General features: G+C 48.9%; 2 protein-coding genes across 3 annotated transcripts; one reads left to right on the forward strand and one right to left on the reverse strand.

Moving 5' to 3' along the window:
• Positions 1-1,909: 1,909 nt before the first annotated feature.
• Positions 1,910-19,700, reverse strand: Sall3 (spalt like transcription factor 3). Of its 2 annotated transcripts, XM_021151011.3 has the most exons (4): positions 19,100-19,542; positions 4,501-7,392; positions 3,944-4,284; positions 1,910-2,624 (listed from the first exon to the last, which is right to left on the reverse strand). In XM_021151011.3, the coding sequence occupies exons 1-4, from the start codon at positions 19,179-19,181 to the stop codon at positions 2,193-2,195; spliced, it is 3,747 nt and encodes a 1,248-aa protein (XP_021006670.1). In that variant the 5' UTR covers positions 19,182-19,542; the 3' UTR covers positions 1,910-2,192. The 2 variants fall into 2 exon arrangements, with proteins under 2 accessions (XP_021006670.1, XP_021006669.1); XM_021151010.3 differs by having other exon boundaries at positions 3,944-7,392; positions 19,100-19,700.
• Positions 19,357-21,285, forward strand: LOC147000335 (uncharacterized). The gene is made up of 4 exons (XM_085833506.1): positions 19,357-19,453; positions 19,542-20,037; positions 20,323-20,417; positions 20,948-21,285. The coding sequence occupies exons 1-4, from the start codon at positions 19,357-19,359 to the stop codon at positions 20,983-20,985; spliced, it is 726 nt and encodes a 241-aa protein (XP_085689632.1). The 3' UTR covers positions 20,986-21,285.
• The last annotated feature ends 1,815 nt before the right edge of the window (positions 21,286-23,100 follow it).

Genomic DNA, 23,100 nt, shown 5'->3' on the forward strand with positions numbered 1-23,100 from the left:
CATTTCTCTTTTCTTAAGTTATATACACATCCTTTTGAGAGAAGAAAGAACACTAACATGGTACCAAATACCAACCGAGACAGGGGGAGAAAACACACCAAGAGGACACAGAGAAAAAACAAGACGTTCAACTGCTAAAGCAGGGCGACATTAAGCCACCATGTCTCCTCTCTCCAGAGCTGAAGTACCTGCTCCCATCCCCACCCCAGCAAGAGATGGCATGGCCTGTAGATGTTCTACCTCCCTACATGGAAAACAGAGCCAGAGAGACCTGTGTTCATTTCCAAAGTCAGGAACAGCTAATGAGCCCAGATGCTCTCTGCTCAGCCACAGGCCTGTGGTAGTCATTCCCCTGCAGCGCCTTTTCCTGTTGGTTCAAGTTGTATGAGGTGAATGCTCTATCCTTCTGTTTCACACTGTCTGGTTTGGCCTTCAGGCGCAGACAGCTCTCTGCCGAGGTACCCAGCTACCTACAGTATGTCTTGAGCAATTTTTGTTGGAAGTCCGTCATGTCACATCCCAGCATGCTTGCAAATGCACAAAAATGAGGTAGTACACACAACACTTGACGTTCAAGTTTCCAGTCCACCCCGCCTCCCAGCCTCTGGCTTCTGTGCTCAGTGGATGCAGTTTAGACAGGTAGGTCATCAGCAAAAGATCGGGGTTGGAATAATCGGGACACCGCACTGCATTTGCACTTGGAAAGACAATAATCACAAACTTAGGAAATGTCATGGTTATGACTGATCATACCACCAGACACTCGGTATCCCGGTCTCCTTTGTGCCTGACCAGTGCTATGAGGCAGTCCCGTATCATGTGTGTGAGAGAGACAGAGGGGAGCCTATGGTGAAGTCACACATGCGCGACGTGTGCTCTGTTGTCCCCCTGCCTTTCTATGTCAGGGACCGAGAGTCATTTGTCAGGGTCTTGTTATGATGCTCACAGTTTTTTTCAAGAGGTTTTGTAGAAAAGTTAAATAAATCATGTTAATTTAAGAAATGGCAGGTCTTATTTTATTGAGGTGCTGACAAGTCCTGGTGGCTTCTTTTCTGCTTAAACAGCTTAGACTTCTCATGTTTGACTTTAAGACAAAACAATAAACTGTGACATGGGGTTTTTTCCCCCCCTCCATTTTCTTTAAACCGAAGTACTATTTATAAAATACTTTACATCTTTTTTTTTAAATTTTCAAATTATAGACAAACTTCCCTAATACAAAATACTAAAAGTGCAATTGTATAAATTAAGATTTGCAACCACATTATACAAACATTACCTCTTTATTATACAGCTTTGATAATGTGAAATATTTACTCACAACTGTTTATAATGCTGTAAATCATTTTACGCTGATGCTTGTCTGTAACTTGTTCCCAGTCGACCGCGGGGCTACAGACCACACTAGAGAACAATTGTTCACATAGCAGCTACAAACATTTAAATTAAAGGTGGGGGGTTGTTACTGACAGGTACTTGCACACAAAAACCATGCTATCTTTCCCAATAGAACGTCACGATTTTGCCTGCATTGAATTAATCCACTTATTTATAATGAAGCAAATCTTGCTTTAAAAAAAAAAAAAGATCACATACCCAGATGTATTCTGTGATACAAAAATCTTCATTTAAGGTTGGGCTATTTTATTGTTTGTTACCCGCATAATCTTAACATAAATACTATAGACAAAAAGACTGTCATTATACACAGCGTTTGGAGCACTGAACTGCTTCTTCAAGACGGAAAGTCCCTAAAACAGAGTTCAAGTGTCTACAGAATTTGAAGAAAACCATTGAATGCAGCTCACGGGATTACCACAGGGGACCCCGCTCCCCTACACAAAGGGGTCACTAGGTTTTAGGAGAAATGAAGTAGATATGGTCTGAGCTCTTTCTATTCCTAAGGCCATTTCTTTCTTTCCTTTTTTTTTTTCTTCTTCCAAGCACATAAGCTTTTGTCTGAGATTTACTTAGAAGGTGGCAGAGTTCTTCCTATCTTCAGAACAGTCAAACCCACTGCAGTACTGGGCCTTGCTCACCAGGGCTCCCTGCAGCAGCCACACGGTGCAGATATATTCTGTCGTGGGTAAAGTATTAATGAGAGCCTAGGCATGTGGGGTCCAAAGCCTGAAGCTCCAACTCTGCAGTGGACTTGGGACAGAAGAGGAGGGTGGAGTCTTAAGTGTATCCTGCTAATTGATCCCAATTTCCTTGTTATCCTCAATGAACCTCGTGAATGGCCGGCTGGCTCCCGTCTCTGAGCTCGCTTTGTCCAAGCTGACAATGGGCGGACTACTGCCAGTGCGTGCCTTGTCCACCCCACCGGCCATGGCACCCAAAGGCGGGATGGCACCTCCGCCTAGACTTACTGGGAGCTGAGGGATGCCTCCGTTCTGGATGACAGAGATCTCATTGTTCTTCATGGCCAGCCCGTTGGTGATGGCAGCGGCGTACTGGTTCCAAAAGCTGGGGTCCACATTCATCGCTCGAGCTGCCAGGTCCTTCTGGAACATCTCAGAGAACTTGAGAGCATCGCCACCGAGCAGAGCCATGGGGTTCTCCACAGACAGGCGGCGGCCACGCCTCGCGGGTGCATTGTTCCACATGTGGGTGCCCATGTGTACCTGTGGGGGAGACAGAGAGACGGGCCACAAGTCAAGCAGGTGGAGAGCTCTGAGCGGCTGTGGCTTGACGTCAATGGCTCATGGGCCTACATTCTAAGTATTAGTCTGGGGTCAGCAGAACGCAGTTAGGGGAGATTCCCCAAGCACCTTCTATTAGACACACAGTATTCCATTCTGTGAATATAAAAAGCGAAACCGGCGAGTTAAGCGAACAAACTTGCTGGATATCAACACCCCCCCACACCAGACTAGAGAATGTTCTAGAGCTTTAAGGATAAAGGCCCTTGTCCCTTCACCCAATATCTACCTCAATGTATGCACAGGGAGGTCAGAAGACAACCTCTGGTGCTATCCCTCAAACATGCTCTCCTGCCCCCCTGTGTTTTTGAGATAGACTCTCTTCCTGGCCTAGAACTTGCCAAGTAGACTAGGCTCAGCCATCTCCTCAGCTCAGGTTCAAACTTTTAAAAGGTCTTGAATTTGAAGTCTTTGACAGTCCTCTTTTGCGTCCCCTCAAAGGGGAAAATGAGTGCTAAGACCCTCTTGGGCCACCCAGAGCAGCAGGGTCTTTAGGAGGCTCCCGTTCAATCAGTGCTGGCTCAGCACAGAAGCCACAGGTGTTGACCACTGGCCCTCCCTGGAGAGGTTTCTGAGGCCTAGGCCAGGGGTGTCTGTTTAGCTGAGGCCAGCAGCAGAGCCTGGAACCTGGAACATCTGTCAGCAGTCGGTCTCCGGAGAACACTTAGCTGAGATTGGGCTTAAGCACAGGTCTCCTCCAGGCCTCACGAGCTGGGGAACTTCTCACCCAGCATCCCTCCCTGGGGCCCTGTCTGCAGCCACACAGATGATGGAACATTTTAGACCTCAGAGCGCAAGTCTTGTTTTTGTGTTATATGCTAGTGTCTAAGGGTCATGTTTATTTTGTTTTCAGATTAAAGGCTTGTGTCCTGGGCCCGCTCACGATGTATCTAGGATGACCCTAGACCTGGAACAGGCGGATGCCATCAGAAGAGGCAGGCAGACATGTATAACGCTCCCCACCACCGCCGCCGCCTTCAGGTGGAACATGGATTCCTGCTTCTCTTACTGTTTAATGGGCTGCATATCTTTTGAGTATATGCACATACATGTATACACACATAACACATGTAGACATGCACACTCATACATGTACAAACATATGCTCCATACATGTGTATACATACATACACATGAGGGCGAAGGCAGAACCTCTGTCAGGCAGCCTAGAGAAAGGGTATAGGGCACCATCCATGGGTGCCACTTGGCTTGGCCACAGCCTCAGGCCGTGGTCCTCTTACCTTGAGATTGCCCTTGGTGGTGAAGGCCCTGCCGCAGATGGTGCAGCCAAAGGGCTTCTCCCCAGTGTGGGTGCGCTCATGGATCTGCAGGGCACTGGCTGAGGAGAAGGTCTTCCCACATGACTGACAGTTGTGCTGCTTGGGTGTCCGGCGTGGTGGGGGTGCCAGCATGGGTGCCAGGCCAGGGCTCATCACTGTCTGGGGCCCAGTAGGAACCTGGACTCCGGCTGGTAGCGCTGGACCCTCACCCAGTGCGATAGCCTTGCTGTGGCCGTTCACTTCCATTTTGATCATGGTGGGCGCAGGGCTGGAGGCCAGGCTAGGCGTGCTGTGGCTGGGACCTAGAGTAAAGTTGGGGTCAAACACCTGAGAAGGCAGCTCTTTCAACTTGTGTGTCAGTAAATGCTGCTTTAAGTTACCCATAGTGGAGCAGCCTCGCCTGCAGACCGTGCAGACAAACGGCCTCTCCTTGGTATGGCTGCGGTAGTGGATTTCCAACGCACTTTTGCAAGCAAAGGGCTTGCCACAGACACCACACACAGTGCTCGCACACTTACCGCGCTCTCTGCTCAGGAACAGCAGGCTGAAAGGGGCCTCCTCCTTGATGAGTGGCCGACCAGGGTGGCCCGCTGTCAGGTCCAGGGCACCTCCATTTCCTGGGCCGGGGGGTGGGCTGTCCAGCCTTTCAGTCTTCAGTGGGATCTCCTGCGGATCTTCCTGGTGGCCAAGGCCTGGCGACTTGGACCGGAAGCTCTCACCATTACTGTGAGCAGGGGACAGAGCCTGGGAGGATGAGGACTCCGATAGGGCAGGGCTGCCTGCACTGCGGCTCTCTAGGTCGCCCACCGCAGAGGAGGAGTCGTTGCTCAAGCGATCGCTTTCCCCAGACCCGTTTTCCACCGACTTCAAGTTGGCCAGTTGCTGGCAGTTCATGACCGAGTCAATCATTTTCATCTGGTTCTCGAGGGCAGCGATGCTGGAGATGACCGACGGGGGCGAGGGCGGACAGGAGCCCGAGTAAGACAGAAGTGGTTTAGACGAGTCGCTGGCCGTGTCCTTCAGCTCCGAGTCCTCCTCCATGGAGTTCTCGTCAACGTCATCGTCAAAGCTGCTGAGGGTCTCTGCGTTCTTTTCATCAAAGGGCAGGTCGGCGTCCATGGCCTCCTGCAGACCCTCCGGCAGTGGCGTGTTTGGGATTTGTCCTCCCATGTGCATACGGATATGCTGTTGTAGCACGACGGCGTTCGTGAACTTCTTCTGGCAGATGGGGCAGGAATGCTGCACTCGGAGCGGGGGCTTGGCGCGGTGCACCCCGAAGTGCGTCTTCAGGTTGCCTTTGGTGGTGAAGGCGCGGCCACAAATCTTACACTTGAAGGGCCTTTCCCCTGTGTGGGTCCTGTAGTGCATCTTCAGTGCACTCTGGCAGCTCAGCACGCGGTGGCAGATGACACACTGGTTCGGGTCGGTCATCTTCTTATCGATGTTCTCCACTAGCTGCTGCAGTTTCGAGGTCTCTGACGTTTGCATAGAGTCAAGCAGCCCGCCGAAAGGAAACTGGGCCTTGAATTGGTCAGAGACGGCTGGAAGACCAGGGCTCCCGAGACTTGTGCAGGCGCTGTCAGTCACAGCGGTGGCACCTGAAGTGGGCAACCCACTGACCTGCCCACCCACCACAGGAGCATCTCCTGTCCTTGTACTTGTGCAAGGCAGGCTGACTGGCTCGGCTTTAGTAAGTGAAGGCCCACCCAGGAGTGGCTGGGGTGACTCGGGCCTCACTGTGATACCAGACTCAGTATTGTTGAGGCCTGGGGACAGAGAGGTGCATTCGCTGGATGCTGGAGAGGGCCTCTGTGGGGAGCGGTTGACCGGAGTGATGCTAGGGGAGTCAGTGTAGTTGTGGGTGCCAGGGACAGTGGGGGGCAGCTGGAGCCCTACTGATGTTGGTACAGTGGGCAGTACTGGCTTGCTGTCCAGCCAGGTGGTTACTGGCTTTTCTGGGGGCAGGGACATGCCATAGGGGATCCCAGAGCAGGTGGGCACATTGTCGAGGTATTCTGGGACAGGGTAGGGGTTCATCTGGATGTGGGGGTACTTCTCCTTGTGCCTCTGAAAGTGGACCTTCAGGTTGCCCTTGGTGGAAAAGCGGTTCCCGCAGATGTTACATTTGAAGGGCCGCTCCCCTGTGTGGGATCGCAGGTGGATCTGCAACGCACTGTCACTGCCGAAGACCTTGGCACAGAACCTGCACTTGTGCTTAAAGAAAGGGTCCTCGGCACTGGCCTTGGGCTCGAACACTGAAACATTAGGGGGCTTGCCCTTGCGGTGCTTCATCAGAGCTGACAGGGGATCCAGGGCATTGGCGGTGGCAGCAATGCTAACCAGCGGGTTGGGGAAGATGACACTGCTGGATGAAGTCTGAGGTAGCAGAGGGTTTGGCAGATTGGAGGCTGAGCTGAGGAGGGGTCCAGGACCCAGGGCAGGGGGCGTGGATGCATTTTGGGGCTGCACCGCGTTGCCTACAGTGCTGGATGCAGCGGCCACGGCTCCTGGAGCCGGGCCAGTGCTACAGGCTGGGTGTGCCCCAGAATCAGGGGGGGCAGCACTGGTGCTGCAGGGAGTGCTTGTGCCGGATGCAGGCTGTGACAGGTGCTGGGGGCCATCGAAGGCTGCCTGCAGCGTGGAGCCCGAGCCAGCAGAGGCAGTGGCAGGTCCAGCAGAAAGCTGGAGGGCCGCATGCGGAGTCAGACCCTGAAGCTGTACTGAGGCTGTTCCAGGGGCACTGGCTGAGGGCTTCAGTGGAGGCCCAGGCTGCCGGCTCATCAGGGCCACCTGGCTGCGGATCTGCTCGATGAGCTGAAGCTGGTGGATCTGCTGCTGCTGCAGCGCCACCAGCTGCTCCAGGATCATGGGGATGGCCACCGCACCCACGCTGCCACCAGCGCCTGTGGTGCCGCCTGCACGTGCACCCTGTGAGAACTGTGCCACGGCCACCTTGGTGCTGAGCAGCGTCTCCAGGGTCACATTGGTACTAGGCATGCTGAAGGCCGCAGGCTCTGGCTGTGGTGGCAGTGCAGGCGGCGGTGGGGGCACACTTGGGCCTGGAGGGCCCTTGTCCGCAGATACCTCCACATCCATGGGCTCCGCCTCCTTTGCAGCAGCCTTCACCTCACTGCCCTCCGTGGGCGCCACCTCCTCAGCCACCTCACTCTCAGTGCGGTCACTGGGCGAGCTGGCGGGAGAAGGTTCTGGAAAGTCCTCGGAGGGCGGCGCCGGCTCATCGTCGTGCACGATCAGCACCAGTGGGTTCTTGGTGCAGGTCTTCTTGTGCTGTAGGAAGTCCGCCCACTTGAAGAACTCCGCACAGCACTTCTCACACACGCTGGTTTCCTCGCTGCCGCTCCTGCTCTCGCTGCCGCTGTCTGCGTCCTCAGCACCGTCCCCCGGGACGCCTAGGAAACCAAGAAGAGATTACATCAGCCAGGCTCCGCCAGACAGCCACCCTCCATTTCAAAATTTTGCACATCAGTAAAATCAATATTTTTTATTTTGTACAAATTACCCCACTTCAACATTTCTGACGTCCCAGCGTGTGTGTTCTATGACTCTTTCTAGCTAGCTAATCATTTTCTTAGCACAATCCATCAAATTATGAGGCTCTATCAATTGTGGATACTGCTTCTTAATGAAATTCCATAGAAGGCATCGATTTCCAATATCTTCATACAACCCACAGCCACCCTGTCTGTTGGGTACAAAGCCAGCCTTCGACGGCCTCATTAGGATTCCCCTTTACCATCGGGCTTCCTCATTTCCAACAAAATTAGAGACGCCTCTGCCAGTTCACTTAACATTGCCGAGCTAATCCGTAACCTTTCCCACACACCGGCACCTGACAGGAAGCCCGTGTGGTGTGGTCTGGGCTCATGGATTTATCATCTCCAAACCCAGCTGAGGTGCTGCTGGTCTAACAGGGTCCTACAGAACCTTTTGAGTCAATAGGCATTTATTTCACGTAGGAAATTTAGGCTAAATACTATGATTTGTAAACATAACAAAGAAACTATAAGCACTTCTTAAGATCCTAATGGTGATGTCCTTCTCTTCCCTTTTTCAGAAGGAAGAAGCCCTCAACACTTCAGAACTTGACATATGACTATCAATACACACTAGGTCTAAAATGAATCATGCTTAAGTACAATTAATCGGCTCTGTCAGATGCAATATTCTTTGGCAAAATGAACTTAAAATTACATGTTATTGTGATTAGCCAAGAGAGTTCAGTGGTTTGCTAACAAACTAGGAATTATATATTTAAAGTTCATTGATGTTGACATGTTTAACATGAGAATGCTGTAGTCAGACACACTTTTTGTACCTATTTTCATCTATTCTCATAGAAAGACTTAGCAAATTATATGGTTGCACCATCGTGGAAAAGCCTCTAATTGGTTACACATGTTTAATTACTGTTGTAGGCAGCTACTTCCTCTGTCTCCCCTAACCCTCTTGTGCCGAATAACAACCGTGTTTAATGAACAACTCTAATTCACACCTGATCAAATAAATAGCTGGACGGGAACACGAAATCGACACCCGGTGACACTTCTTGGTGCTTGCATTTTTGGGTCACCATGGTGGGGTGGGGTGCCCACCGATGCCTGGTTTGGTGTGCCAGCCTGGATGCCACTGACTTGAAGGGGTTTTGTTTTTGTTTGGTCGGCTTGCAGATGGAGAGTGACAGCAACAGATAGGTGGCTAAACAGAGCCAGTGTCACAGGCCAGTTGGCTCTTTGTTAAATGTGTAAAGTTGAGGTGGAGAACAAACCAGCTCCAGTCCACCCTGAAAAGGCACTGGTGTTCGAATACTAGCACAAAGACTTGCTCAAAAACAAAAACAAAAACAAACTCTAACAGTTTTCCTTTAAGGTGGTTTTTTTGGGGTTTTTTTGTTTTTTTGGGTTTTTTTTGGAGGGGGTATTTCCAGCACCATACTGAGGAGAGAAATCTATTTGTTGTTGTTGTTGTCTTTGTTTTTGTTCTTTTGATTTTTTAATTTTGTCCAGGAAACCCCCACTGCTCCTCGCCTGGAAAATGAAATAATTTTTTTTTTTTTTTTTTTTTTTTTGTGGCTGGTCTGTCGCTTTCCATGAGGCCATTATTTCCAGGTAATTTATACATGCCTTTAAAAATTATTAGCAGCATTCAATTAGCATTTTTTTAACTGGCTAAGCCATTTGAAGGGGAAAGAACTTGGTGCTGCAGCCCATAAACCCCATAGACTTTTAAACTAAACTCAGCGCAGAGAGCCGGCTGCAGCAAGCACTCTCATTACTGCGTGGGGGAAGGAACGGAATAGGTATCTGTAATGAGGTTGAGGGTAGCTGGGAGCAAAGACACAGCCGATTTATACAGCAGATAGGCACATTAGCAAAACAAGTACTGGGTGCTCAGCTTTGCTCAATGTATGCAAAACTAATTGTAAACCTGCTTAAGGTTAGGGAACAGGGCTGGGGGGGCGTGTAGAATATTTTTAATCATTGAATAAAAACAAACTCTGAGCTCTTCTGCATTCCAGTAACTTAATTTTAAAAGTTTTAACAAAATGACAAATTTTAACTTATGATTTCACTTTAATTAATTGGTTAATGTTCTTCAAAACCACATATACATCTCATATATTGTATATATACTATATATGGACATTTAAGAGCGTATTTGCATTAAGCAGTAAAATAAATGCACAGAAATAACAGAGCAGGAGGCTGATTTTAAAAAGTTGCTTTCCAGTGTGTAAAGCTATGATATTAAAAAGTATAATTTTGGCACTTTCTTAAAGGACATGACAATGAATCAAAAACTGCTAATGCCGTGAAATATTGTCTATATGCACTTCCTTTAAGGAGATAAAATGTACAGTACAAAACCTGAAGGGTTAATTTTCGAATTTACAATATCAGACAGTATCCTACCGAAAGAACACTTTTCCCTTGTGTTTAGCAATGTGTTAGAAACAATCCATTCAGGAAATGCTGAAAAGTGGGCCGACTTTGAGATCATTTAAAGTGCATTCAGTGCAGATAGAATTAATTTGCATAACGGTAAGTAAGTTATACCTTCCAACATGGGCATTTCCCAGATTTTCCTGATAACAAAGTGTAGCGTTGTGACCCAGAATACCTGTGCTTTCAAAAGCGTCTCAGTCCAAACAATTCTCTGTTTACCTTAAAGATTTGCATTTTCACATTCCCATTAGTCTTTTTATGTGTTAGAGTGGTTTTAGGGTTCACTTCCAGATGCACTGAGGCTGAGAAGGGATCTCTCAGGTAATTTCTTTCTTTCTTTCTTTCTTTCTTTCTTTCTTTCTTTCTTTCTTTCTTTCTTTCTTTCTTTCTTTCTTTTTTCTCCACTGCAAGGGCTGCTAAATTATAAATGTTTCTTAGCTGTACAGAGTGTGCGTGGAATATTTAAGTACGTTCTGCCAAATAATGTCATTTTGTTTAATGCAATGTTAAGTGACAATTATCCGAACATAAGATATTTTGTTCAAAGTAAAATGATCCTCCACCTATAGTCCTTCCAAACTGAAGGAGGAAATTGTGGGGAAAGGCACTCTGACCCCTCGGACCCGTTAACAGTTCTTTATGTTAATGAGCCCAACAAGGAGACCAAGCCTGGTAACAATTTGCTTATGAGCCAAGCTTCATCATGAATTTCACGTTTGGCAAAAGAGTGATCTTAAAAACTACAGTCAGTAAGCGGAAAGTTCTTCAGTATGATTTGCATTTCTTATCTGGGGCAAATAAATTAGAACGACCACTTAACATTTCTGCTGGGGTCTGTTTAAAAATGCCAGGAACACTGACTCTTCAGTGTTGTACATGCTCAAGTTAGAGCTGTGCCTTCCAAGTCTCAATGTAATTGGACCTCCTTTATTAAAGTTGGAGGTAAGCAGAAATTTATTAGGATAGACACAATTACAAATAAAGGGCTAATGTTCCCTCTCTGAAACTGAACTTACTTGCCTATATTTGAAATGTTTCTAAGTCACAAACTACTCTTTAACTGAACTGACAGATGAGCGGGATTAACTGAACGTGGTATGCTTTCCTAAGGACAGGACTCTTTAGAGCATCGAGATGTCTTACTGACTCACAGATCGCAAATGTTGACCTCTGATGAATTCTACTGAGTGCCAGAGAAATTACATTGGAGCCTGCTTCTGAGCACAGGCATGCATAACACTGTCTATGTGCGCAGTTGACATTGTTATGTGTTTTCTGTAGGAGAGAACCCAGGTGGGTGTCCTGGCTGCTTTATATTTTACCACGTTGCTGCTACTGGCCTTTAACTGCTATCCTGTAAAGCCAAGATTGTATTATTCAACCATGTTTCACTTACGCTGTCTGAACTGGCCACCATGCTAAAAAAGTAAAAGTTATTAACTTACTAGTTAATACTACTCAAAATTTTTATTTATGGGGAACCAGAGTCAGAGAGTGACACTCTTCAAAAGGACAACAATAACAAAAAAATCTTTAAGAAATGTATTGGCAATTCAAGTTTTTATTCTCTCTCTCTTCTCTTTCCTTTCTTTTTGAGGAGAGGACTTAAAAACAAGCATTCTCATCAGCCTCATTTGTGTCAAAGTCATTTATATATTTTTTACCTAGTGGTTGTTCAACAGCTAAGATTTGAAACTCACTAGGCAGGGATTAAGCAGGCGTTTTATAGCACTTCACTATAAAGATTACAGACACTCATACGATACTGGGAGAGAAAATGTTAACCAGTTGACCAACTAATTCATCTGGGTGTTGGATCTCCCTTCTGGAAGGCCTCCTCCTTCCTACTTGGCAGACCAGCTGGTGACACTGGCTATCAGGTCAAGATACCAAGAGGACCACACAATCTTCACTATCCTGGGAAGTCAGGCATCTGCACTGGAGGAGGCAATAAATAAATAAATAAATAAATAAATAAAATATTAAATAAATCTGGGGTTGATTTGTCGTCCTCCTTGCACTTGTGGTTCCTGACTCCATCTTGAGTAACAGTCATGTTTGCGGCTGGCAGAGAAGGAGAAGGCCCACAGCTCCTCAGAGGAAGCCACAAGGTACCTAGCTACCTGCACACCTAGCTAGCTGCAGGGCACTCCGTTTAAAAGTCTTTTTGTGTTCACAGATAAAACAGTGAGTTTAATAAGAACCCGCCTCTCGCACCTACCGCAGCTTCCCAGTGAGTCTCTTGCTTTCACTTCTGGTTAGTTGAGGAAAATGACACCATGCTCTCTCTGTCTTCCAGAGCATGACGGTCTGTTTCAAGCCCCCAAGTGAAGACATCACAATGTATAAATATGAGACTCCATGTTTACTCCATACAAATATTCATGCACAGCACTTAGCAAGGCTTATTTCTACTTTCTCTTTTCAGAAGTGTAAAGAATTTCACTAGTTACAAAGCAGCAGTAAAATTGCTGATTTATGGTTTCCTTTACTTCGCTACATAGTTTCAATTCGCTACAATTAACAAAGGGAGAAGGCAGACTTGTTTAGGACAGAGAGAGGCGTGTTAAACTTCCCCTCTTAAACTGTAAAATGCCAGGTAGGTCTTCCCGACCGGAAACCCTACTTTTTCCTTTGTCTTCACATCTCTTAAAAAAAAAAATGTAGCAAGCTTTTCTCAAGTTTTCTCAAACTCTTTTGGAGACACTTATTTTCTTGCAAATTAATTCGTTTTAACTCCTTATGATAGCTTTGAATCCCATAAAGAAAGATGAATTATCGCCATACTGAGCGCAAGCTGTGTCACAGGAGGAGACAAATAGAGACCCCCACTGGGTTTAACAATGTAGAAGAAATTCCAGGCTCAAAAGAAAAATTTCTGTCCTTTTCCCCCAGACCTGGAAGCTTGTGCTCACGGAGTTGAACGGTGGAGGGCAGTCTTGCTATGCTCAGGGCAGCACTGACCCACCCGCTCCCTCCCTCTTACTCAGTGGCCCACATCACAAATTTGTTAAGTCACGACCACCTGTGGCACAGGCCCCAGGCGTCTTCTGTTTAAACTGGTTCAGTTTTAATCTGTGTGGTGAGGCAATGGGGACTGAGACACTGTGCCTTTGTGGGACACAGAGTTGAGGTAGCAGCGCACGCACACACAATCACTTTGATAGAAAGATGTTTTTTGCTCTTCAAGCCTTTCATCCTGTTGTCTGGCTTCACTCACACTCATATCCCCGGGCTTCACAGAAAAATAAAAATGTCACAGGCCTGAGATGTGTCAGAAGCCAGCAACTCTGGTCATAATTTGGTGAGGGTGGCTTAAATACAGAGATCTCCACGATCTAAGGCAAGAACATGCTTTTTATGACATGCCTCCTAGAAAGTGTCCATTTGATGAAAATTCACTATCAGAGCACATGCAAGCCCTCCCAGCCCCTCCCGCCCTCCCTCGTTTGGCCAGGGGCTGGATGGAGTGAGCAAGCAAAATAGATTTCGAGCAAAAATGTCTAGGTTGAAATAGCCCTATGCACAGCATACCCCAACTAGGGAAGAGCCTGTGATCACCTGTAAGCATTGGACTCTGGGCCCCTGGGCTAGGCGATTAAACCATCAGTTCCTATTGCTGACCAGCACTTCGAGGTGCCGCTTCAGCTCTATGGGAGAAATTTGCATACAAGCAGAAAGTCATCCAGGAAAAGCCTCCACCCACCCCACGATGCCAGTGACTCTGCATGTGTGCAAATTACACAAGACTATTATCAAACAGCTCAGTCTGAGGCCACTCTGAGGACCCTGTAATGCTGAGGAATGAGGACAAAGTGCCCTGGCACCTGCAGGGTTAATTAAACCGTTCAAGATGTAATGGCTACACAAAAGCAAGCCGGTTTCTCTTCTTCCAAGAGCTATAAACACTTGTGCTGAGCTGGATGGCATTTGATAAGCTTGGACTGCACGGAACGAACTCATGGGATCTCTAGTTAACACTCAAAAGACTCGGAGTTCACACTTAACAGAATGGTGGTGGTGAGTCCTGTTGCCAAGGTCAATGGCACAGAAGCACTAATTGTATTATGAGCTTGACATCTAGCGGCCACCCCTGGCAGGGCAAAGCAGGCAAAGGTTAAATCAGCAAGGCTTGTCACAGCATTCCTAACGACTCACCTTTGGGGAGAGGAGTCACAAGCTGGCCAGCATTCTGCCACCCACCTTTCCTAGAACCACAGGGTTCCATGCCATACTGTGAAGTTACCATGCCTATAGAGAACTCAAAGAGGGCTGAGCCTCCTAGACTACACCCCACTCTACAAGAGGTGAGAGAAAAGGTCCACCCTCAGAGGGGAGACCACTCAGGAACCGCCAGCACCCCCCCTCCTTGGTGGCCAGAACCCCTTTCCTTTAATTAAGAAACCAATCAATCTTGGACTCGAGCATAAAGGTCATCCCATTATTTTGTTAAAACCCAGTATCTCTCACTGTCTGGGGCATTATTTGCCTTGTTCGTCTGGCAGTCACACAGTTAACCACACCTTAAATCATAACCGTGTTGAGATTACAAGAGAAAAAAAATCCAAAATATTTTAAGAACAGTTTACTTAAAACAATTACTAAAATTCGATTTTCGCATAGATTGCATACGAAAAGTGCAGGGACTTAACACACTTAATGACAGAGGTGCCTGGCCAGCAGTAGAATTACCTCACATGCTCATGAGATTGTCTAAGATTCACTGGCCTTTCTTATACTGGCAACTAGTCAAGAAATTATGGACGGAAACAAAAGTCATCGAGACAGTCAAGGGAAAGAGAGAAAATGGAAACCCTTCTTTTTCATATTATTTCTTAAAACGACACTCAAAACTAGGGTGCTGTACTAAAAAGATGGCGAAAAATCGCATTAGCAGCTTAAAGACTTTTAACTTACTTACACAAGACCTTGTGCCAAGACTTACACATGAGGATGCTAAATTCCAACTGATGGTCAGTTCACAGAACAGAAATCTTGGCTCTGTTTACTGCATTCCCCATCCCCAAAGAAAATGCTCTTAAGGCCACCAGGAGGTGGACGGGAGGGCTGAAAATGAAATCTGACCTACTTTTTGTCTGTCCTCGACATCATTCTAGATACAAAGAAACAATCAGCTTGCTAAGTAACTCCTGCTGTTTCTCCCTCTGTACCTTTCCCTCTAGCTCAGTCTGAACATATCTGAAAAACCTGGATTATGCATAGGCTTTGAAAAGTTTAGAATGCACTCTACTTAAATTCCCTAACTCTTGTCTCTTAATCAGCTCTCCTTAAGGTGGTAATAATTGGCACCCGTTTTGGGAGTGTGCATTTTTAAACAGGTTAAGTTTTTTCTTTCTTTTCTTCTTTTCTTTTCTTCCTTTCTTTTTTTTTTTTTTTTGAGCGCTGTTTTAAAATGTTTGCAAATTCTTTCTCCCCCCCCTTCCCCCTTCCCGCCCTCCCCCACTTACGTTTTACCTTTCGTGTTTCAGAGAAAACAATCTGCCAGTGGATGTAAGAAAGTGGCTTCTGTATTGTCCCTTTTGGTATGCTGAATTGTAAATGCGAGTACCCGGGGAGGAGGGGGGAGGCCAACCCTGCATATACAGATAAAAGAAAAAAAGACCTCCTCACTGGGCTCTGGTGGCTTTCTCTCCCTGGACTTAAGCAGTCTGTGAATTCCACTGGTTAGCTCTTACCACCTTTGAAAGAAATTTCAAGATAGCCATATACTGTAAGCTGGGAGGAAAAAAAAAAAAAAAACCACCCTGAGGTCATTAGTGACCACAAAAAGATGCATCCTCAGAACTGTTTTAAATGACAACATTCTTTTGTTCTTTCCTTAAACACAGACTTTCCCAGAGCAGAGAAATGCATCTGAAGGAACTGCCTTGCCTTTTTTTCTTTTGCCGGCGCATGGTTGCAGTGTCTTTAAAGTTCTTGGTCGGGCTTGAGTGTGGCACTGTCACTGCAAGTTTTAATTAGTTTTTCTTAGAACAAAAAATCTTCAGCTGGCTCAGAGGGTACCATCACGGGTGGCACAGATCTAACTGAGTCCCAGGGCTGAATCACATCTATTTCTAAAATGGGAAATATTCACCAATAAACAATTTTAAACAACAGTTTCTATTGGGGATTTGAGTCTCAGCATCTTAAAATAAAAATGTAACCCAGGGTGACTCCAGAACTTTCCATAAGGAAGCGTTGGTTGCTTTCATGCAGATTTGTCATTCATTCCTTCAGTCTAAAAGGTGGAGAGGACCAAAGCTATTGCTTTTTTTTAAAAAAAATATTATTATTGCTTATCTAAAAACTAAATCCTGAAAAATAAACATTATAATATGCGGTTTCCACTGTAAATCAACATGACTATGTATCTTTGGCCTTCTCTATTCTCATCCTCTCTCTCTCTCTCTCTCAAGGTATCTGTTCTGTATGGTATTAACAAAAGTCTTCAATTCCTCAGCAGAGATGGACCTGGTGCTTTAATTAACATGTCACACCCAAACTGATACAAAGGAACTGTTGACTTCATTTCTAACACACTGTAGACTTGGCTCACTTGTAACTTCATGCAGCACTCCTTTGCCTCCTCTGCATGTAAAACAATTTAAGAATTTGAAATGACAATGGAGTAATTTAGTTCTCGCAACCATTTATCCTTAAAAAAAAAACAAACCACCAAACCCAAACCAAACAAACAAACAAACAAAAAAAAAACAACCAACAACGCTACTTCTCTTGGTTATGTTAGAATTAAGACAGCCTGAGCATTCCTTGACTTCATAGGCAACATAGTATCTTTTATGCTCCATGAACAATCTGCTTCAGAACAATTAAACCAGAAAGAACTTATTTTACCAGTGTGCCTGAACTATCCTTCAAAGCCCCATAGCACCCGCAGCTTTACTCGAGCTCAGCCTCAGACAGGCTATTTTTGGCCTGTTGCAAAATATGCTGAGGAACTGTGGCAACCTCGGGCTCAGAAGTCTGAATGACTGTAGGAAAACACAGCCTAGATAGAAACGGCTGCGACTGAAAGGAGAGAAAACCTGGCTATGGAAGAGTCTCGAAATAAATTCGAGCAGCGAGCAGAATTCAAAGGAGAACTCGTAAATAATTGACTGTCTGGGGTTTTCAGCACGGTCGGGGTTATATATCCTCCGACACGATTAACTTTACCACACTCACATTTCTGAAGCGAAATTAAAAATGAACAACAGTGCCTCGGCTTGTTAATTGTTAAATACACGAGGTTTTGCTCTATTAATTAAAATATGCTTTAATAAAAGGAGACATTGCGCATTTTGATAACGACCCTACAAAGCGGAGAAGTATTTACACTGTTGCATTTTAGAGCGGCGGTGAAAGCGGATTTTGAGCTATTCAGGAGCCGCAATAATGAAGCTTTAAAATTCCTCACTGGGATGCAGTGTAGTTCTTTTGAGGGAAAGACTGTCTTTCTCATTCGGCAGAAATAAATCCATTCATTTGATCATGTAGTCATTGAGGGTAATACAAAACAACCCAAGTGTGAGAAATTCTATGTGAAGAAGTAAACAAAACAAAAAAATCCATTTCCATGACAAAAAGATTCTTTGTCCCTAATCTACCCAACATATGCAAGCGTTTCTTTTTAGCATATCGCCCGTTCTAATCTTGGCTGACTTGGCTGCAGAGATGCGGGTCCCTCACCTCACAACAACAAAAAGACCCAAAGAGTCCCATTTGATTTAATTCATTCCAGGGCTGCTATGGGCATTTTCTCACTTTCTCCTGCGACGTGCACGCTTTGTCAAACTTTACCGCTGTGTGTTAAAAACTTAAATTCCTTCTAGTAGGGCTTTGAGGTTTTTTTTTTTTTTTAAGATGGTATTATTTTCATAGTTAAAAGATTTAGTATCTGCCTCTAAACAATTTACAATAGGTTGATCATAAAAAGTTGGCTTTTAAGGAATACATTATACAACCTCGAACTAGCTGGGGGGCTCTGTGTCATACGCGGCCGCCCCTCCTCGGCCTCTTTGCTGGTACCCTGAGGACCCTGGCAAGGCGGGCCAAAACTGGCGCCCATGGCTCATGGATTCAGGGTGCCATAAACTTTAGGGTGCCAAAGTTCAACTATACTAAATTCGCATCTTCTTCAGCGTCTAACTTCCATAGCGCCCGTTCTGCACTTTTGGATGGTTCTAGGTAAGTGCAAAGTAACTGCGAAGGTGGCTCCAGAGCCCGATTTCAGTACGTCCAAAAGAGTACAAAAAGGCCGAAGGGAAAACTTGGAATCCGCCAGAAACGTGCAGAGGTCCTACCGCATACAAGCACTAGCCCCCAAAAGAAACAGCTGTGCTCGCTCCCCACAATTCCCTAGTCGGCCATTAACGAAAGGCCAAGAGACATTTACTTCCCCACTTGCTTCCGAAAGGGATGATTGGATTTGTCAACGCTCTGGGACACCGCGGGGCTCGCGGCCTGAGGGTCACCCGAGGCGGCCTGCTGGCGGTATCGGAGACAAGCAACAGAGACTGGGATCACCGAGGTGGCGTTGGGGCCCCGGGTAGGCTTCAGGCGAGCACCGGCTGAGCACCAAGGCGCGCGGCGCCGAACAAAGCTGGCCAGGCGGTGGCTTCCAGGGCCCGCGTCCAGTGGTAGGTGAGCCCCGGACGCGTACCCCGCTGCTGCACCCTCCCTGCGCTTAGTTCTGAGCTAGACCAAGGTACCGGCGCGGTACCTTTGGAGGCTCCGGGCCCACCAAAGCAGCGTGTGAGCTCAGAAAGCCAGAGCCGCACGGAAGTGGCAGCGCAGACCCCCTCCGGCCCGCTCGCCTCCAGCCAGCCTCTGCCTCCGGCCCAACCGACTCGGATCCGTCCTGGAGCCAGCCCGGCCGCAGCGCCCTCCGAGCGCAGCTCCCTAAAGTCCGAGCAGCGGAGCCAAGTTTACTTGGCCCGCAACTCTTTTCCGCTCCCGCGCGCTTCGAGGGAGTACCAGTCCGGGTTGGCCAGCCTGGCCAAGGGGCCGGACTCAGAGCTAGCACTCGCTCACGGGAACAGGGGAACTTTCTCCCACTCGGAGACGCGCGCAGACGCTCCCACCGCCCGCGCTTCCCGACCTGGGTGGGCGCCCCAGAACTCTGGGCCACCCTGAGGTCCCCGGCCCTCACCGTGCTCCGAAGCCCCGTCCTGCGGCGGTAGCTCCTCGTCCGACTTGAGATGCTGGGGCTTGGCCTGCTTGCGCCGAGACATGCTGCTAGCGGCGCTCCGGCCCCGTGCGGGGCAGCGGCATCAGCGGGGTGGCCGGTGGGGACAGCGCGGGGTGGGCGCGGGGCGGCCGGGCGGGCGCGGGGCGCGGGGCGCGGGGCGGTGGCGGCGGCTGCGCGGGCCGCGCATGGGGCTGAGCAATTAGGCTGGTGAATAATGCATGGCCATTAGCGGAGGGCCGCGCCGATTGGCCGGCCTCCAGCGGACTCCGGCGGCCTATGCAAATGAGGCCGCTCTCGCAATTAGCGGCCGCGCTGGCGAGGAGGGGCCGCGGCGCCTGAGGACCGGGGTGCGCGCCGCCCCACGCCGCTCACATCGCGGGCTCCGCCGCCCGCCCGAGCTCAGGTGCGGCTCCGGCGGGCCGGGGTGCGGCGCGGGCCGTGGCGGCGGCCCCTCCGCGCCGAGCAGGCTGCAAACTTTGGTGGCGTCCGCGCGGCGCCGTCTCCGCCAGCGCGCCGGGCTCGCCCCTTTATAGAGTGTCTGCGCCGCCGCCCGCGCCGCGCACCCCCCCCCCCTCGCCGCCGCCGCCGGGCCGCCCCTCCCGGAGCGAGCGGCCGCGGGCAGGGCTCCGGCCCGGCGCCTTTGTCTCGCCCGGGCCGCTCGGGCGCCGCACCGCCTGCGCTCCGGGCCGGCCGACCGCTTCTGGTCCTGGGGAAGCGACTCTCCGCGCCGCTCGGCTCGCCCAGCCCGCTCCGGCTCAGGTGCCCCTTTCTCCGGACTTTCTCTCCCGGCTCCTGTCCACTTCGCCGGGTCCTCCGGCAACCCGCCAGGCTCGGAGGCTTGCGGCCGGAGCAGAGTGCGCACGGTGGGGTGGCTGGACTTCGGCAAGAGCAACTTTCCGGTTCGGAAGCGGCGCGGGCCGCGCGGCTCCTCCCCTCCCTGCGTTCTCCTCCCCTCTGCTGTCCCCCGCTCCCCCCACCTCCGGTCCCCACCGACTCCCGAGCGCCTGCCCCGCCCGCTGCCACCACCAGGGCTTCACGGCTCCGCGCCCGCCTGCCAGGGCATCCCCACCGCGGACGGTTTTTTAAGTCTAGGGGAGGGAGGGGACAGCGGGGCCTAGGTATCGCTCCCCCCTTCTCGTTCCTGCCGGCTCCGTGGCCCCAGCGCCTACTGTCCTGGTCTACAGAGTGGGCAACGAATGCGACTCAAAGTTCCAAGTCGACGAAAGTCCAGCGAGCCTGCCGCGTGTTGTCGGGATTTCGGGGATAACGTGGGGGCCAGGTGAGGGGATCATGCATCTCTACGCCAGCCGGGCACCCTAGGACAGCTGGCGAGGCGCGCTCCCCCCGGCCCCCCCCCCACCCCACTCCCGCGGTCACGCGAACGCCGCCTCGCTCCCGCGCGCACACTCGCGCGCTCTCCTACAACACCCAGCGCACGCGCCCGCGTGCGTCCTCCATCCTGGAGCTGCCACCAGGATGTGCCCCAGGCCTCGCCGCAGCCTCTCCAGTGCCCTTCTCCCCTGCATGTGTGTTAATTTTTTCTTCTTAAATTTCTTATTTTTGCCTGTGCAAGTAGCCAACTGTCCGAAGCTTGGCTCAGATGGCCTCCCGGAGTTTACCCTGGTTTGTTTTATAGGTGGAGGGTGGGAAAGTAAGACGGCGACCCTTCAGCCCCAATGCCCAGCGACTTGCGAACTTCCCGCAGGGCTGAGGGAACTGACTGCCTACTGATGGAATCTTCTGCCCCCTCCACAGGACCCCAAACTATCTAACTATCCAGGATCTTGGAAAGCCGACTTTCTGTTCTAGGCTTGGGGTTCCCACACTGCATTCCCCCGCTAGTCTAAGTTCCACGAAGCAACAGCTTTAGACTCCGGGAAGAGCGCAAGAGAACTGTGCGGAGGAAGGACGCGCACAGGTTGGAGTCGCCTCCAAACAGCCCCAAGAGCCACTTACGGAAAAAAAAAATTCCTTAAGGTTGGTTTGTTTTTCCTTTTGGTGGAGGGTATACTTATTTAAGTGGAAAAAAATAAAAGCAAATAAAAGATGTTCGAAACCGTGAGTTCTGTTGTAACACACACACACACTTATGCACACGGGTGGCACGTTTACAGTTAAGATATAGGTATGAAATGTCTCACTCTACCTGTAATCACGCGGTGAAGTTCTGAATGGTTGCAGAATATGGGGGGGGGCACAGGTGCCTGGTTCAGAGGTGTTTGGCGACAAGAAGTTTACATCTAGGACTTTGGGGCGACCGGGGCAGGACTTTTACTATAGAAAAATGAACAGAGAAAACAATGCAAAACGGGTGAGGAGAGGAAAAAAAAATGGAAGTGTTGTGTCAGGGGCGGGTATAATGTGTGAAATGAAAATTTTTGCAAAATGTATAGGGCCAATAAGAGTTTGGGAGAAGTTGCACCGACTTGGCAGGAAGATCGTCCTCGCAGGTCATCTGTGTCCCGTGTTCAGCCACTGGCTAAAGGTGCGGCTTTTATGGTTTGCTTTTCCTTCCTTCCCTCTCTCCATCCCTCCCCCTTTTCTAGCACACTTTAAGGGAGCATCAAAAGCGGGTTCCCACAAAGTCTGAAGTCTTTCAGGGAATATGGATCTCACTGGATCCCACAACCACCTGGTCCTTAGGGACTCTTCATTTAGGTCACTTTATTTAAGCAGCTCTCAACCCTTCCCTTGTTGCTTGAGGCCCTCTTCCATCCTCTTCTCGCCCACCCCTCCTGATCTGTAGCAAGCCCGCATGCTCGCCCCCGGTCTTCTTCCCAGTGTAACTGTTTAATTGGAAGACTTGCTTTGCATTTTCTATGAGGTGTGGTTCTGGGAGGATCTTTCTAGTCCCTCCAATGAAGGCGACTCCTGCTCTGGCCCTTGTAAAAGGAGCTAGCCCTCTGATTCCAGAGGTGTGGCTCCATTGGTAGGTGTTAGAAGAAAGGTGAAGCAGGTGGGGCTCATGCAGAAGTGGACATTGCTGATCCATCTCTCCAGCTAGTATGTAAGGATGCCGGATGCTGAGGTCTCCACATGGGACCAGGCCGGGGTGGTCTGCCATGGTGGGGTCGTGTTGAAGCCTGGGTGAGCCATGTGGTTGAGGTTGCAGGCTCCCTAACTCCCTTGAGGCCGACTTCGCTGGAATTTCGTTGAGAAGATATCAGCGATGTAGAGGAAAGAAACAAGGACGCAGTGTGTGTGTGGCAGATGCCCTCCACCGCAGACGGGCCACACTCAAGTGGATCACAAAGACTGAGACCAAGGAGAGGGGAATTTTCAAAAGGAAAATTGGAAAACTTAAGCTTGTTGCTTCCTGCGTACCTATTTTCTCCCTCCCTCCCTCTCCTGGGCTTCTATGGTAAAGCTTCCATTGTTCTTATGCAGGGTGGCAAATTTCAATGAAAAGAGTTTGCATCTGAAGCCTTAATCAAAACAGTCTATTGCAAAGTGACAGGGTGTTGTGGGGTATTTTCACAGATGAGGCAAGAAGCAGACTCTCTGGCTGTGCCCAGTTTACTACACAGAAGAGGTCCATGCTCCACTGTAGTTGGGCACACTGAACATGCACACTTACTGCATGACCACTGTCTATTAAAACATTGCAATACCTAAGCACTATTGCAAAAACCAAAAGTTGCTTTTTCCTCCCTTGTAATTAAATCTAATTTGTTAATTGTCTCTCCCCCTGCGATGCTGTTTTCGTCTTAAGAGGTGACACGTTATTATTTTGTCTGCTTAATGATATTATTTACAAATTAATACTGTATATTTTACATTAATGGAACATATAATTAGGTGTTTGAATTAATTTGTATCATTTCTTCAGATGAAACAGAAAGCCTGTCTGCAAGATGGACTTGACAAGGGGAGTTGGCTAGTTGGGTTGTGACTTCACAGTCACGGTTTACTGAAGATACCTGGCTCTAGATCCACAGAGGACAGTTTTACATAGCTGGACT

Source organism: Mus caroli, unplaced genomic scaffold (assembly GCF_978045245.1).
Source record: "Mus caroli unplaced genomic scaffold, Mus_caroli_1 scaffold_19, whole genome shotgun sequence".
NCBI classification, from domain to species: domain Eukaryota; kingdom Metazoa; phylum Chordata; class Mammalia; order Rodentia; family Muridae; genus Mus; species Mus caroli.

Excerpts from the sequence above, each read along its gene's own strand:
- LOC147000335 (XM_085833506.1), top strand. The coding sequence starts at position 19,357 with ATGGCCATTAGCGGAGGGCCGCGCCGATTGGCCGGCCTCCAGCGGACT. Across the intron at positions 19,454-19,541 it reads CGCAATTAGCGGCCGCGCTG|GTGCGGCTCCGGCGGGCCGG; the intron begins GCGAGGAGGGGC and ends GCCCGAGCTCAG. Across the intron at positions 20,418-20,947 it reads GGGGATAACGTGGGGGCCAG|GCTTGGGGTTCCCACACTGC; the intron begins GTGAGGGGATCA and ends TTTCTGTTCTAG.
- Sall3 (XM_021151010.3), bottom strand. The coding sequence starts at position 19,181 with ATGTCTCGGCGCAAGCAGGCCAAGCCCCAGCATCTCAAGTCGGACGAG. Across the intron at positions 7,393-19,099 it reads GGACGGGGCTTCGGAGCACG|GCGTCCCGGGGGACGGTGCT; the intron begins GTGAGGGCCGGG and ends TTGGTTTCCTAG. Across the intron at positions 2,625-3,943 it reads CCACCAAGGGCAATCTCAAG|GTACACATGGGCACCCACAT; the intron begins GTAAGAGGACCA and ends TCTCCCCCACAG.